Here is a 16,512-nt window from a genome sequence, read left to right as displayed (position 1 = left end):
CATCGATAAATCCTTTAAAACGAAAGCTATGAGCCTATGATCACTGATCTGGGAGTCTAGCAACTTTGGGTTTAGTCTCTATGAGACTACTAACAGATAGATGATCTTAGGCAAAGTATCTTATATTTCTAGACCTTAGTTTTCCCATTTATCAAATGAGGGAGCTGGACCAGAAAATCATTGAGAGCATCTGCAGTGGTTAAGAAATGGTACAATATAATAAAGATACTGGCCTGATTGGATGTGGTGTGGTGGGGGATGAAGAATGGAATTAATAAACTATCAAGCTGGAGCTGAAGATATATATACTTTCCTTGGGAACACTGCCTGATTTCCTTAGACCCAGGGCACATGTTAATTTTATGGCTGGTCTTCACACTAATCTGCCACCTGACAGCTAATGACTTCCCACTTTGCCTTCTCAACCCAAGCAGTATCAAGCTAGATAAATTGATTGTGTATTAGAGGCTTTTTCAGGTCATCCTCTATGTTGAATCCCCACTTCAGGGCCGCACCCTCCAAATTAATGTTTGAAACAGAAACACAGCAGGGTGGATGGCTTGGCACAGCCACACTTCCCTCTGTAAGAAAGATGGTTTTTCAAGTGCCCTCTTGTGGCAAGAGGTTTCTTGAGCCAAGAGACTTAAGTTGGCAGTGACCTCCTTTCTGTCCCTGAGGCTGTGAGAAGCCTAGGAGGCCAGATCTGCAGAAACCTGTCATATGGGAATGGGGGTGACAGCCTGAAGTGACAGTAAATTGTGGCATCCTTAAGCACACCAGTATTTAATCAACCTCTGGGCGGGCAGGGAGAGACTGAGGACTGAATAGAGGATAAAGTATGTAATTATCCTGAAGTTCTTATTACCAGACTCAGGAAAGGAGAAATACAGTTAAATGCTGTCTAGCACTCCCCTCCTCCCTCCAAGTTGCCTTGTTTAGTATTAGGCTGTACTAGGTACCTAAACCATTAACTATAATAGAAACGTGGCGGACACCAAGATTCATGGTACACACAGCAAAGAAATGCTAAGGGGAAATGGAGCCCTGATATCAATCCACAGCTACCACAGGAAGGGAATGGGGGGTGGAAGGTGGGGTAGCTTAGCAATGGCTATTATAATGTAGGCTGACATTAATTATATTAATATGGGTCGAATGCTCCATTTTCTGAACCATTAGTCTCCTATTGAACTGCACCTGGTTTTGTAAGGTTGTTACAGAAATAGCACAGCCTCCTCCAAACATTATTGGAAAAGGCCAAATGATACTTTAGGTGAGCAAAATGAGTCCCCCAGTATAAATTGTCTCAAAATGAACCAATGATGGGATATGGAACCAAAAATAGAGAAAAATTAAAACATAAACAAGGGGGAAAGCATCTATATATAATTTAAGTGAAGGAATCCAGGGAATCCCATTTCCCACCCCCAACCACATTAGTCACCAGGTTCTGGAGGTTCAAAGGATAGACAAGGACTCGAAAGGATTTTTCTTTTTCTTTTTAATTTTCAGGTCTGAAGGATAGACCAGAACCTATGGGATTATTTTTGTCTGTGCACCAAAGACTCTAGATCAATTCATAGGAGGGATTCTTAGACATTTTATCACCTCTTTGGGTTTTTATCGAGTTCAACACAGAGGCAGGCATTGGACTTGATTCATTACCTCTGATGCTAAGAGGAAAAGTTGCTGAAGGAATTATAAAGGATTTGAATCTGATTCAAGCAGTATGGGAATACTGTGTTCAAAACTACTTATATGGAGTTTAAGTTTACATGTAAGGAGATGGCTAAGTTTAACCTCTACTGCACAGAGTTAATCCAGGGATATGCAAACTTGTAGATGGATATTTATACCAAATAGAAATTATCTTTGGAAAGCACAGTCTAGTAGAACTAACAGAGATGGGATGTGTTGCAGTGAAAAGAGTGTCAAATGTGGAGTCATGTGGAGGCAGAACACAGCTTGGAGATCCCCTAGCCCAATGCTTTCATTTGTAAAGTAAAGAAACAGGCCCAAGGAAGAAAAAGATCTAGCTCAAAATCTAGTAGGTTACGCTTAGCAGAGCCTGGATTTAAATCCAGGGGCTTTGATTTCAAATGTGATGGTCCTTCCACTACACACTATATAGCCTCACAAGTATCCTGATAAAAGCCAGCTATACTCTATCTATGGTATTCCCCTGATCTAGCAATATAGTAACTGTGTCCAAAAAGGAAATGTGCTCAGTCTACCTTGCCTGGAGAGAACCTAGGTTGGCTTCGAGGAATAATCACTTCCCATTTCTAAGTGCCCTCAGTCCAACCCTTTAATAATCTATTTGGAATTTTGGGAAGAGCTCAACACCAGGCTCACTGGCCTTAAGTAGGTGAAACTCATCTTCTTTAAAATCACAATACTTGGACTTACTAGCTGTGTGAACCTGGGCAAGTCACTTAACCCTCATTGTCCCGCAAAAAACAAAACAAAACAAAACAAAATCACAATACTTGGAATCCATGTTTTAAGTTTCAGCTCTCTATCAGCTGTGATTCTGGTTCTACTCAAGCCCTCTGAACCTCAGCTTCTTCATGTGTAATGGTGGGATGATAATATATGCACTATCACCTACCTGATGATGTTTTCAAAGAAAGTATTTTATGAACCTTAAAGACAGAGCTAGACTATGTCTAAATCTCCTCCTTCCCCTTATGTATTTCATACATTCATCTATGTATGTATGTATGTATCTATCTATCTATCTTCTTTCTACATTCTAGTTAGCAAGCTATCATCTAGCTCTCACCTGAGTAATTATTAGTCCTAGCCTTGCCACTAATTCATGTAGCCCAAGGACAAGTTAATTGTCTTCTCTGTGTCTTGGTTTCCTCATTGGTAAAATGAGAGAAGTTGAATTAGAACCTAAAGGTCAATTCCATTTCTCAAATATGTATGATTTGGCATGTATCCAAGCAAGCAAGCATTCATTAAGGTCCTACTTCAGACTCAGTATTGTGGGTAAAAAAAGGACCAAAGTTGGAAGACACCTTAGAGATCATCTTAGCCCCTCATTTTATAGGAATAAGTGAGCTAAAAGTGAGCCCAAAACATCAAGTGATTTATTCAAGATCACACAGCCAGGGGTGCTAGTCAGGCAGAGCAGGGGCTAAATCACAGGCCTCCTGAACACCAATCCATTTCTTTTTCAAGCATTTTTCATTCTTTGACCTCGAAGAGATGTTAGATACCCTTTTATACATAAGGAAACTGAGGTTCAGAGAAGAAGAACAAGTCATCCAAGGCCAACCACCCTGTGAGCAACAGAATTACAAATAGAACCCATGTCCCAGGCATCTCAGTATGTCTTTTTTTCCAAACTAGCCCAAAATATCCCAATGAAGAACCAAGCCCTTCAGAGGCAGGGGAATATACTATGCAAACTCTGATCAAACCCAGGTGGGTGTCAGGTTCTAAATCGACTAAGGGAGAAATCAGGAAGATGCTGCGGGAAATTAATGAAAGGCAGAGGAAGCTATTTTCCCCAGTGCCAGTGTGGGCATTTGACTAAAAATAAGTAGACCTCCCTTGAATGTCCCTGTATCATCCTGCTAAAGATGCTAATTATGGTATTAATCATAACCATTAGCCGTCACCTCTATTCTGCACACGTGGAATCAGTTAATAATCTGTGCACATTGCCTGTATTCTTAATATAAGAGAGGTTTCTTTTTCTGAGAACACATTTCTTTCTAAGATGAATGCTTTTTCCTTTTCTTTTTCTTTTTTTTTTTTTAAAGAACCTCTCCCCATCGCTCAGCTTCCAGGCTTGACAATAAAAATTGAAACATTGCTCCTTTCATGCTTATGTCTCGAATGGATGCTGATCAGGGAGACAAGATATAATTATTTATCATGAAAATTTTAAAGCAAATATCTCGTCTTCCCCCCTCCCTTAGAAATACAGAAGTATTCAATTAACAACACAGCACTATGGGAAACTATGTTTTTAACTTCATGCCAGAGATTTTTCACCATATACTATTGCTCCCATCATCAGCTTCTTCCTAATCTGTCACCTTTATTGCAGCTGCAGTTCATTCCAATGAGACGATCTGGAGGAAAGGAATGGAGGCATTTAATTTTCCCTTCCTTTTTTGGGTGGGGGGCAGGGCAATGAGGGTTAAGTGACTTGCCCAGGGTCACACAGCTACTAAGTGTCAAGTGTCTGAGGTCAGATTTGAACTCAGGTCCTCCTGAATCCAGGGTTGGTGCTTTATCCACTGTGCCACCTAGATACCCCCTAATTTTCCTTTCCTGTGGAGAACTGTAGGATTTAGAGGCCTGAGAAGCAGTACTGTGCAGTGGAAAGAGCCTGAATTGGGAGTCAGAGGGCCTGGGTTCAAATCTCAGATTTGTCACTTAATTACCCTAGGCAAGCCACTTAACTGGTCTAAGCCAGAGCCTTTTCAGTTAAAAATAAATAAGTGAATTGTGGGAAGTCAAAGGGGAGCAGGTACAGCATGGAAAGTTAAACTAAATAATCTCTGAGGTTCCTTGTAGTTCTGCATCCTCTGATTTATGGCAAATCCTTTCATCTTATAGAAATTAGGTGGTATGGAAGTCAAGTGACTTGTACAAGGTTATGGACATAGCAAACTAGCAGAGGCAGGCCTCAAATGTGGCTTCTACCATTCAAATCCAGCAGACCTTTTTTTTTTTTTTTTTTGGCTGAACCATGCTGAGGGAGATTTGGGGAAAGAAGAGATTTTGGGGAAGCTATATAGTATAGGGGAAAGATGCTTAATTGAGAATCGTTCTAGACCCCAGTCCTAGTACCACTAATTTGCTGTGTAATCCTCAGGAAAGCTACTGTACCTCTTTGGGCTTCAGTTTCCTTATCTATCAAAAAGGGACAATAGTTCCCTGCATTGTGAGGACAATATGAAGTCATCAAGGAATATGGAAGCATTGTAAAAAGTGTAAAACACTATGTTAGAATTCAAAAGTAAATCTGACCTGAGAGATAGTGTGGCATAGTAGATAGAGAGCTGGCCCTGCAGCCAGGAAAAACTGAGTTCAAGTCCTTTCCTGACACATACTGGCTGTGTGACCTTGGGCAAATTATTTAACTTTTCAGTGCTCAAGAAAACTCACTCTTCAATTCTCCAGTTCCAGAGGTAAGAGGGAGTTTTTGTACCAGGAAGGTCTCTATACCAAAGAGATCACAGGTCCAGTCTCAGCCCCTTTTCTGTTCGTTAGTTGTTGGGGTTTTTTTTTGGGGGGGGGGGATGAGGGTTAAGTGACCTTTCCAGGGTAACACAGCTAGTGAGTGTCTGGGGCTTGATTTGACTCAGCCCCCATTCTTGATTTATCAAAGGCTATCTATATTTTCTCTTAAAAAAAAAAAGATGAACACTGGAGGAAGAATGCAGCCTGTTTCCTCAAAGGTGAGATACCATTTACAAATGCCTTTTCAGTCAACTTTATCAGATAATGAGACTCCTCCTACTCATAATTCTGGAGACTACAACCATATACCCGGATCTCGGCATGTAAGCATCCAAAGAGAACTGCATAGCTATAGATTAAATTACATAGTTCCAAACAGATGCAGTTAACTTTAATGAAACACCACAGGACTTGTGTTTGGATATTGCTGTGGTGCTCTGTGCTTTGTTTAACAAGATTCTAGAGGCCTTTAAAACCGCAGAAATACAATTTTGGATAAATGGACACAGATCACACTGAACTCCCTCTCTTAACAACTCTGATTGGGCCAGACTTCCCAAGAGGGGCTGATTTTCTCTTTAAATGTGAAAATGCCTCCTAAGACATTTTTCCATGCTTTACTGGGAGATGGTTCCAAGTTGGCCACCTGAGTCTGAGGTCTGCAGCCTGAGAGGGATTTCAGAGGTTGACAGGAGAGCCTGACAAATTGTATCCACCCACAGAAACAGCTCAAGGCTAAAGGACTTCATTCTGCTGACAGATGCCTGACTAACCTGACTGATGATTTTTCACACTTCAACCACCTTAGTTGTTAGTCCTAGACTCTCTCTCCATTCCTGATTCACATCAGAATCGTTCTCATCAAATGATGTAGTATTTGTATAGAGTTTTGCAAACTTTAAAGTACTTATGTCAGTTAGTATTCTTCTTCTTCTCCTTCTTCTTCTTCTTCTTCTCCTTCTTCTTCTTCTTCTCCTTCTTCTCCTTCTTCTCCTTCTTCTCCTTCTTCTCCTTCTTCTCCTTCTTCTCCTTCTTCTTCTTCTTCATGTCATTCCCATTCTCCCAGCATAGTTATTTAATCAGGTGTGGCAAGTGTAGCCATGTTCGGTCAGTACTTCTATAGGGAGTTTATGGCAAGGCTTAATCATAGAAAGATTCTGTAAAATTAGTCAACAAGATTAAAGTCCCGAATTAAAGGACAGAGAAAGAAGAGAGAATTTCTGCTGTGAGCCATGTTCTTACCTTGACTCCGCGAGGACCTGGGTATCCAATTGGACCCTGGGGACCAGGTGGGCCCTAGGATTTAAAAAAACAATTAGGCTTTTTTCAATGACCCATTCATGCTGTTACCTCATAACTTTGGACAACTTGATGACTCAACGTAAAGGAAAAGATTCTTCTTCATCTGGGCCAAATTGAAGATCAGCATCCTTGGCCTATGGCCCTAGACAGATGATGACTCTAAGTACAAATGGTTTTTTAGCCTATGAGAAAGTAGTACCAAATGAAGAGTGTAAGAAAGTGAAATCATATTTCTACAGCAAAGACTTTTAATGAAGAACTCCCAGTGTATTTGAGTGAAATAGTTTTGTTATGACCAAAGGATGACCTTGCCTTAGATCCCAAGTTTGAAAACATTTGTTCCCATATGTCCATTAGAGATTAATCTTCAAATACTCTCCCTCCTCTGGGCAGCTGCCTATCCACTGAAGGAATCAGTTGACATTTATTAAGTTCCCTTTATGTGCAGAGTTTGGGTCATCCTCATTCTTTTTTTTTATAATATATTGAGACCTCTCCTAAATTTCTTTTCCAACTATAGAACCTCAGTTGGTAAAATTCTATCCCTTGCCTATCTCAAAACCTTCAGCATGACAGGAAGACAACCCAAGTGTGTCATTTTGTCAGTTTCCCTTTTTAGCCTTTGCAAATTTTTGACAGGAAGGTGCCGCTAAGCAGAGTGGAGAGGTGGGAAAATGGCTATGGTATAAACCAAGACATCATACGAATAGTGACTGAATGGATTGGGAAAGAGGAAAGAGAACAGGGCAAAATGTAGTCTCCTGCCCATGACCCTTGTGAGGCAAGGTCACAGTGAACTGCTGATTTCAACAACTACTACACAAACTTCTTAAGCATGCACAGGATGTAAAGAGCTGAAAAAGAATGGACAATACTAGTCATGTCCAAGGTGTTGAGCAACTATAGTGAGCAGTCTAGTAGGGGACTCTGTCATCATAATCAATCAAGGTTCAACCACACCCACAACCAAAACAATAGATGGAAATCTCATTTAGTGTATGAAACAACCAGCACCTTACAGAATGGGAAGAGCTCAGATCCAACACCTGGAATTATTACATCAAGCAGTGACATCAAAGTTTAATTCAATGGAAATTGGTCCCACAAAGTTCCTGGTGATCTTTGGTTAAGCCAAGAGGAATCTTTATTTTTAAAGATTGTTAGAAACCTTTTGAGGTTATGGCAATAATTCAGGGAAAGTTACAGCCTTTAGCCCAACACCTACAGATTGCCTAATGTTTTCAAAAAATATTTTGACAAAAATCTCCTAGGTTGCTGAGTATAGTGTTGATATTCTAGAGACATAGCTGATTGTCACGTAGAGGAGAGGCCTTAGTCATGGATTTAGGTGCTATTTCTCCATGCCAGATGGTATCCAGGACTTGCAAGGGTGAAGATCGGGCCAACTGACCAAGCTACTGTAAAAGAGACTAATGAATCCTTTCCAACGCACCAGGGCACACAGTAGAACAATGGATCATCCTTCCTAAAAAAGCCAGACTGCATAATTCAGGGTTGCTAGTTTTGAACTATTTACTTGGAGGGCAGAGAAAGAAATGGTTTAATTGGTTTAAAGATTAGGGAGGGGAACCCTGCATGAAACAACTGCATTTAATCTATGATTTTTTCCCTCCTCTATCACCCCCACAAAAGCGTCTCCATTATTTGACATGGATCACTACACATCCTGAGGGAGAGTTGGCTTCTGGAGGATGTCTGACTTCACAATCCTCTTTCTATCCCCATACCATTTATGGGGGATATATCTAAGAGACCTCTCTTAAAGGGAAACTGTGAAAATTACACTGTACAAATTATCAAGATTTATGTGCAAAGGTTTTTTTTTCCCCAACACAAAAACAACCACATATCCAGTATTTTAAAAATGTAATAATGCACTAAAGGTCTTTTAATCCCATCTCTTCTACTATAATAAGCAAACTCGCAAATTTATAGAATAATGCATCTTTTTCACTCCAAGTTATTTTTTTTTGTTCTTCTCCCTTTGCCCTCTCTACTTACACCAGATTCCCTTTTATTTGAAGGGTCATATTTTTTTTTTGGTGAGGCAACTGGGGTTAAGTGACTTGCCCAGGGTCACACAGCTAGTAAGTGTCAAGTGTCTGAGGTCGGATTTGAACTCAGGTCCTCCTGAATCCAGGGCTGGTACTCTATCCACTGCACCACCTAGCTGCCCCTGAAGGGTCATATTAAGGTTATAGATGCACAAGAATTATGAGAGTATGGCAACCATAGAAACAGCAGCCTTGGTGTAGTGGATAGAGACCTGGCCTTGGAGCCAGGAAGACCTAGCTTTGAATACCAACTCTGACTACATAGGCTACTTGGCCCTGAGAAAGTTAGCTAATCTTTCAGTGCTGCAGGCAACAATCAGCTGCAGAGAAGGTGCCAAGCTGTATTGGTAATAAAGGGAGTTTCCTCTATCAATGAAATCACAGGTTCAGTCACTCTTCTTATGATAACCACGGATTATTATATTGCATAGAAGAGAATGGGAATCCCACCAAGAATTGAAACAATGGATTGAGCAGTGCTTAGATGCAGATTAGCTGGACTGGAAGACTTGAGGATCACATGAAGTAATTCCTGGTAGCTGGTTCTCTTCAGTCTCACCACCTCAAGCCTGCCCTACCTGGTGCATACATACTTAGATGGACCTGCCCAGTCTTCTGAGATGCCAAAGAGGAGTACTGTCTTTTACTTGATGAAACTTTCAGCACAAAGATGTCCTAGATGAGGCTAAGGCATTTTAGAAAGAGACTCACCTGACCACCTTTCTCCCCTGGAGGGCCTTCTTTGCCAGGATGTCCCTGTTGACAGAAAAGAAGAACAATGAGTTCTTCCATGCACCACTTTGGAAAATACCACTGGTTCACGGTTCATCTCTCTCATAACATCATTAACAATGCTTTCTGTGGATCTTTTCACTCTTTTCCCCAAAGAATTCAAGCCATCCTGCAAGCATATCTTAATGTGGTCCTAGCACAGCACCACCCTCCATTACATATTTTACAGATGACCGAATTGGGGCACAGGCAAGAATAGCAATTTGCTCAAATTTTCACCCAGAAAATCAAGTCCATGGCAGAACTGGGGAATAAAAAACAGACCTCTGACCTCTAGCTATCACAGCTTCCTAGACTGGCTGTCACTATGCTGCCTCTAAAAACTTAAATATCTGTTTTCTAGAAGAAAAGCAAGATGAAAGGCTGTTGACAAGGGCTAAGATCAGCAGCTCCCATCACTCAGCTTGGAACTGATTATAGTTCTTTCTCAACTTACATGGGTAAGGAGTTTATCCTGAGATTGTAGGCCACAACCTTATTTAATTCATGTCCCACTTAGAATTCCCATCTGGAACTGGGAGAAACCTTTGAGATCCAGAAGTCCAGGCCCTATATTTTGCAAATGGGGAAACAGGTCTAACTAAAATTGATACACCCTTCACCCCCAGTGTTCTTTTAAATTCAGGCATGTACAAATTCATTCTTAGGTCTGGGAGTGCCTAGCTTTCCAGCACAGTCTATTATTCAATGAACTTTAATCACTCTGGCTTCATGTTCAATCAGCCAGTATTTAGAAAACTAAAGAAGAGAAATAGTCACCGTCAAGAAATATTGCTTCAACCAAAGCTCAGTGGAAGAGTCACGTGGACCCTATGGTCCATCACTTATAGAAACATTATAATAATGCCTTTGTTTAAAGTGGGGGGAAATATTTATGTATTTGGTTTTAATACTTAAAAATGCATTTTACAGTTTTTCAAAGAGTACATAATAAGCCAACCAAGTCAGGAAGTGTAAAACCCTGTCTTTGTGCCTTCAAGGGTATCTTAATGCAGCAAATAGCCTCATGGCCAAATTTTTACCCGGCCCACTGCTGTATTCCTGTTGGTACTCTAGCAGGAACTGTGATTGGAATTCAGGTCATCAGATGGCAGATTCATTTCCCTCCAAAAAATCAGGATTGCATGGAGATATTTCCAAATTTGAAGTTAGGGAGCAGTTCCCAGAGGCCCTGTTTATTTGAGACCATTCAGTCTGACAAACAGGTTTTTCTTGCACTACTTAGGAGTAAGCAGTGAGGTGGTCATTCTGACACATCTGGAGCCTAGGGGGTGGGGGTGGGGGTGGGGACTTTACATTTTGACTCAAGTGTAGCAAAAGTATTACCTACAAGGCTGTGAAGAAACAACTTTTTTTCTCTGTCAGAGATCCATTTTTTTTCCCACAAAAGTGATTTTTTTTACTCTCTTTTGCTATATCCACTGTATTCATCATAATTCCCATGAGTTTCAGAGAGTATCATATTTGAAGAAGACAGCATGGAGTTTGGGACACATTACTCCAAAAAAGCATTTTAAATAATACTCTATAACTGACAATCTCATTGGAGTTGGCTGTTCAAAACAAAACAAAAACAAAACAACTTAACATCTGGATGGCTGTTTAAAAAAAGTAAAAAGTATATATTTAAGAGTATCTTTTATTTTACTGCATTAGAAAAAATAATAAAATTATGTTAAATTAAAATTTTCTTGTATAAATAAAACCTATGCAGCCAAGAGTAGAAGGAATGCAGAAAATAATTGGGGGGGAAATTTTCATAGACGATCTCTCAGATAGGATGTGATTGGGTTGGAATATTGCTATGATGTAGGAAAGGATGAGCTAGTTGACCTAGATAAACATTTGAACTTATGAAGGAAGATGCTACCCACCTTCAGAGAAAAAGATGACAGATGGAAATAAGCAGAGTACAGGCTTACATATATGTATGAATATATAGGTGTATACATGTATATGTTTATGGATATCTATGTGTATATATATATGTTTAATTGTAGCCTTCTTTAGGGTGGGAGAAGGGGGAAAATAAAGTACACAGCAGAGAACAAAAGAAAACCAACAAAGAAGCAAAGAAAAGCTGGGCGGCTCTGAAAACAATGCATAGTATTTATTACATAGGTTTTTTTAATGGAAATTTATTGTCTTATATTGAATCCTCTCGTGTTCTCCTGTGTATATGGCAAAAATATTTTCTCTTTTCTCACTTTGTATGTGTTTAAAATAAATATTAAAAATGTACCCAAAACCCCCAATCGATAAAAAACTTTTTATGTGTTTTAAAAAAGAGTAGATCTTTCCTACTATATTGAAGTATATATAGAAAGATTGTCTTCTTAATTCTCCATAAGGAGGATATGTATACTGAAGTAACTCCATGGTATTTGTCTGGAGACATCCACATGCTGCTGTCTGGCCTACTTTGGAATCAATAACACCCACCAATAAAAGAGCTGGTCCAAGCGAAAGATGCAGTTTGTTTTTATGACTGAAAGGTCAGCCTATGGCCAGGAATTATAGCTCATTCGATGGCCTGGTTTGGTAATGGTGAAGGGGAGAAGGAATGGAATGGGATCTAGGCTGTGCCCAAAATCACAGTCTGTGGCTAGTTTGTTGTTTCTCAGTGGTTTCAGTCATGTCTAACTCTCCATGACCCCATTTGGGGTTTTCTTGGCAAAGATACTGACATTTCTTTCTCCAGCTCACTTTACAGATGAGAAAACGGAGGCAAACAGGGTTAAGTTACTGGTCCAGGATCACACAGCTTGTAAGAGACTGAGGCTATATTTGAATTCAGCTTTTCCTGACTCTAGGCCAGGTGCTCTATCTACTGCACCACCTGGCTCTCCTGTGGCTAGGGTTAGGGCTCCATCTGTGGGCTAGAGCTAAGAAGCCACAGATCTAAAGATGAAAATTAAATCAGAGCTGTTTACTAATCAGATACAAAATAATTATTAACATAATTAACCTTTTATTTAGTTTGTCTTCTTATGGCATTATTAAAACTATAAAATATAGTATAGTTGTAATAACTGATTTGGCTTATTATTTTTATTGAAATAGCTAAAATATTCCATATGCAATCAACATAATCAAGGGAACCCATGATAGCCCTTACAGATAGAATGACCTAGTAAAAACTACCCCCATTCTACATTGTTTCCCCTCAACCACCTTATTTTTTATAATTTGCACAGCTTGACCATGGACTAGATTTGTGAATTTAACTATTTTCAAGAGATCTCCAATTTCGCAGTGCAGTTTTGAGCTTACAATATTGTAAATTCACACCTCTCTCTCACCCTTCATTGTCTGCAAACTAAAAATACAGCTTGCTATTGCTATTAGGACTTAGCATCTCCCTTTCTTTCTACAGAACAGATTACTCATTTAGAATATTTCACACCTAGCTGACAATTTCTCTTCCTCCTCTTCCCCTCCTCCACAAGTTGTTAAAGATGCCAGGGTAGGTTCCAATAATTAAATGACACAGAGTAATAAATAAAAGCTTTCCCACCAAGGCAATCGCCACTCTTTGATTGAAACACATTATGAAAAGCATGTCCCAAACCCAATAATTACTGTGCAATCAGGCATGAGACCTAATGTGTATTTATTAACAGACTTAGAGTATGAGTCAAATGAAGCTCAGAAATGTCCACCCTTATGGATCTGTAAAATGTATCTTCTGGCTGGGAGCGAGTGGATTGCTGTGTTAGGGGGATGGGAAGTTGGGATGCAGGAGAAGAAGAGCATTCAATTCAACTCCATTTAATGCAACAAATTTAATTCAAATAACTTTAACTCTACTTACAGGAGGTCCATCTGCGCCAGGCATTCCTGGAAGCCCAGGTTTCCCTAAGGGGCCCTAGGAAAAGAAGATCAACAAGAAATCACACTGTGGTCAATACTTGTAACATATTTGTCTAGTATTCCCTGATTCTACATATGGGAAAATGGTAACACCCCCACCCCCTTCCTCTCCCCAAGGTGACTTTTGAGGATCATCTATCATGACTTGGACAAGGTCTGAATCAGAAGATGCTATTGAGAGATGCTGATTATCATATTCTCAAATGCAAGTCATTAAAACCGATGAATGAAATCAGGACCCAAGCTTTTACCAAACAGGATCCCAAATGCTTCATTCATCACAAAGATTCAGAACTTTGCAGGATAGATAGAAGGAAAATAGCCAGAAAGATGCCTCTCACAAAGGAAAGGAGGAGGGAAGAGCACATCTTAAAAGCTATAAGACTCATTTTAGAACCAGTTTACACCATGAAGAAATTCCATTGAGCAAACCCTGTTTTTCATTCAGGGCACTCAGCTTCCACTAACCAATACCCTCACCAAAATGAGGTGGCCAATCTGGGAGAATTTTCACCTCATGGGGTCCCCAAGCCCCCCAAATCATGGGAGTCATGCATCAGCAGAATTCATTAGAAACAATCCCATGCCGGCCCCAGAAAATGCTTTGTTTTAGAGCGAAAATTCCCCTGCCTGAGGCAGAAAGGCAGAGGCTTCTATTGGTTACCCAGACCTCTACTCTTATCCCTTGCCTCAAAGTTTTCTTAGTTAATATCTTAGTGAAAACATCCTGACATTTTACTGCCCTCAAAATGCTGCCTTTCAGCTGGAAAACAAATGCAAATGTTATGAATTAGAGATTAACTGTGCAATTTTCCTCTTCCTGGCCTGGACATAGACAGATTAAATGTTCCTATATACAGACAAGAACAGATGTGTAATGGGCAATGAGGTGGGGTAGTGGGGAAGTAGTCAGATGGACAAATGCATACTGATAATGGCCATTACATTATTTTGTACTGGGGAAGTGGGAAGCACAAGTACATACTTTTTCTCCTGGTGGACCAATTGCACCCTGAGGACCTGGAAGACCCTGGAAACAAAATGAATGAAGGGAAAGAAGTCAGATCATTTGATTTACCCAGAACATCTGCTTAGTATGTGTATATCCTCTTTCTACCTTATTGACCTCCCATCCTATTCTCCTTCTGAGAATAAAATGCACCAAAGCCCAAAATGCCCGTCTCTGTACTTGACTGTTGGCAATATGTGGTATACTGCATTAGCTGCAACAGACTAGGCCTCATGTCAAGGGAGAGGAGTACTTGGGAACTACAGTGGTTGAAGTAGGCTTTCAGGAATGGGCTTAAATGGATGACTGCATGTTGGGGAAATTATTCTAACCATGATAAAGCCCACTTACATTTGTGGAGAGACTGTTACAAGTTTCTAAAGCATCATCAAATTCATTATCATATCTGACCTTTTGAGGCAGGTTTGGTACCTATTATTAATTATTTTCCATTTACAGATAAGGAAAAAAGGCTCAGAGTGATTCAGTGACTTGTCCAAAGCATTGATAGGTCTAGGACCCAAAACTGTCTTTTTAAAAAAATTTTTTTGGTTGGGCAATGAGGGTTAAGTGACTTGCCCAGGATCACACATCTAGTGAGTGTCAAGTGTCTGAGGCCGAATTTGAACTCAGGTCCTCCTGACTCCAGGGCTGGTGCTCTATCCACTGTACCAACTAGCTGCCCCCCAAACTGTCTTTTTTTAAAAAAATAAAATTTATTTCATTTTTCAGATTTGCATTCTCTCCTTCCTACCACCCTCTCCTTATCTCCACTGAGAAAGTAAGAAAAACAAAAAAAATTTCAAACATTCTAGTCAAGCAAAATAAATTTCTGAATTGACCACCATGTCCATTGTGTGTGTGTGCGTGCGCACACGTGGGCGCACGCATGCCCCAATCTGTACTCTATCACCTCTCTATTAGGAGGTAGGTACCCTGTTTCATACTATGTCTTTTGGAACTATGGTCGGTCATTGTATTGACTAGAATTCCTAAAAATCTTTCAAAGTTGTAAAACTAGGTGTCTTAATTAGTGTGTCTCTCATTGGGTTCTGGGGTCTCTGGGTCATGAAATTTCATCCTTCAGGCAGATAAGACTCACCTGGGCACCTGGATTACCCTGCTGTCCTGGGGGGCCGGGTTCTCCCTGAGGACCCTGTAAGAAAGGAAATAACAAAGGGACTGAACAAAATCCAAAGTGGTATTAACAGTCTGTTCCATGAAGAAGCAGTGACTTTCCAACCTAAAAATTGGCTCTATTGCAAGGCCTATTAACAAGAACAGTAGAAAATGTTGAATATTGACAGAGACAAAGAACTGGGATCCATGGACAAAATTATGCAGAACGAATTGGTATTCAAACTAAACAGTTCTCTTACATCTTAAAAGATATCGTTTGGGTGGTAGGAAATTATTCAACTCCACCCAACAGGCAAACATAGAACTTGATGTCCAGAGTTGATAAAAACTGAAAATTTTTAAAAGCTTAAAAAAAGCTTTAGGTAAATTCCTGAATGACAGGGGTTTTGAACAGGTTATTAAAGAAGGTGTCACTCACATACAACATTCTATGTCCTGTCTCTATGCCTTTAAAGAATCTGTCTCCCAGGCATGAAAAGTATTCTTGCCTTGCTTCTACTTATTAGAATCCTAAGCCTTTTTCAAAGCTCAGTTTTTAAGTGCTTGAGACCTCCAACATCAGGCCTTTCTTCTCTTCTCTTTTCTTTTCTTTTTTCTTTTTCTTTCTTTCTTTCTTCTTTTTTTTTTGTGTGCAGTGCAATGAAGGTTAAGTGACTTGCCCAGGGTAACATAGCTAGTAAATGTCAAGTGTCTGAGCCCAGATTTGAACTCAGGTCCTCCTGAATCCAAGGCCTGTGCTTTATCCACTGTGCCACCTAGCAGCTCCCCTCCTTTTTTAACATCAGGTCTTTCTTGATCCCCCTTCACATGCACTCCCTATCCCATGCTAGTGGCCAATCTCCACTAAGATTAATTTAAATTTTAACTCACATAAATAGTATCTCTATATATGTATATGTTATTTTTCACAATAAAATGCACACTCCTTGAGGACAGCCATTTTCATTTTTGTCTTCAGATTTCTGTACCTAATACAGTGACTAGAACACAGCTAGTGTTTAATACATGCTTGCTGACTGATTTGACTTGTTGCCATCTAGAGTCAGTCCCTGATCTATGAAATGACTTCAGGTGTTATTTTTCCCAATAAGGAGACTCTGGCTTGTTTGTTTT

The 16,512-nt window shown here is 40.0% G+C and overlaps 1 protein-coding gene across 1 annotated transcript in view; it reads right to left on the bottom strand.

Moving 5' to 3' along the window:
* COL5A1 (collagen type V alpha 1 chain) overlaps window positions 1–16,512 on the bottom strand; it is a 298,612-nt gene that overhangs the window by 86,436 nt on the left and 195,664 nt on the right. The window contains exons 23-27 of the mRNA XM_043985817.1: window positions 15,362–15,415; window positions 14,236–14,280; window positions 13,192–13,245; window positions 9,297–9,341; window positions 6,451–6,504 (exon numbers count right to left, since the gene is read on the bottom strand). Of these exons, the coding sequence (XP_043841752.1) occupies window positions 6,451–6,504; window positions 9,297–9,341; window positions 13,192–13,245; window positions 14,236–14,280; window positions 15,362–15,415 (252 nt within the window). The remainder of the gene's footprint in view (window positions 1–6,450; window positions 6,505–9,296; window positions 9,342–13,191; window positions 13,246–14,235; window positions 14,281–15,361; window positions 15,416–16,512) is intronic.

This window comes from Dromiciops gliroides, chromosome 2 (assembly GCF_019393635.1).
Source record: "Dromiciops gliroides isolate mDroGli1 chromosome 2, mDroGli1.pri, whole genome shotgun sequence".
NCBI classification, from domain to species: Eukaryota; Metazoa; Chordata; class Mammalia; order Microbiotheria; family Microbiotheriidae; genus Dromiciops; species Dromiciops gliroides.
The sequence above is the reverse complement of the archived record's forward strand: the minus strand, read 5'-3'. Positions and strand labels throughout refer to the sequence as shown.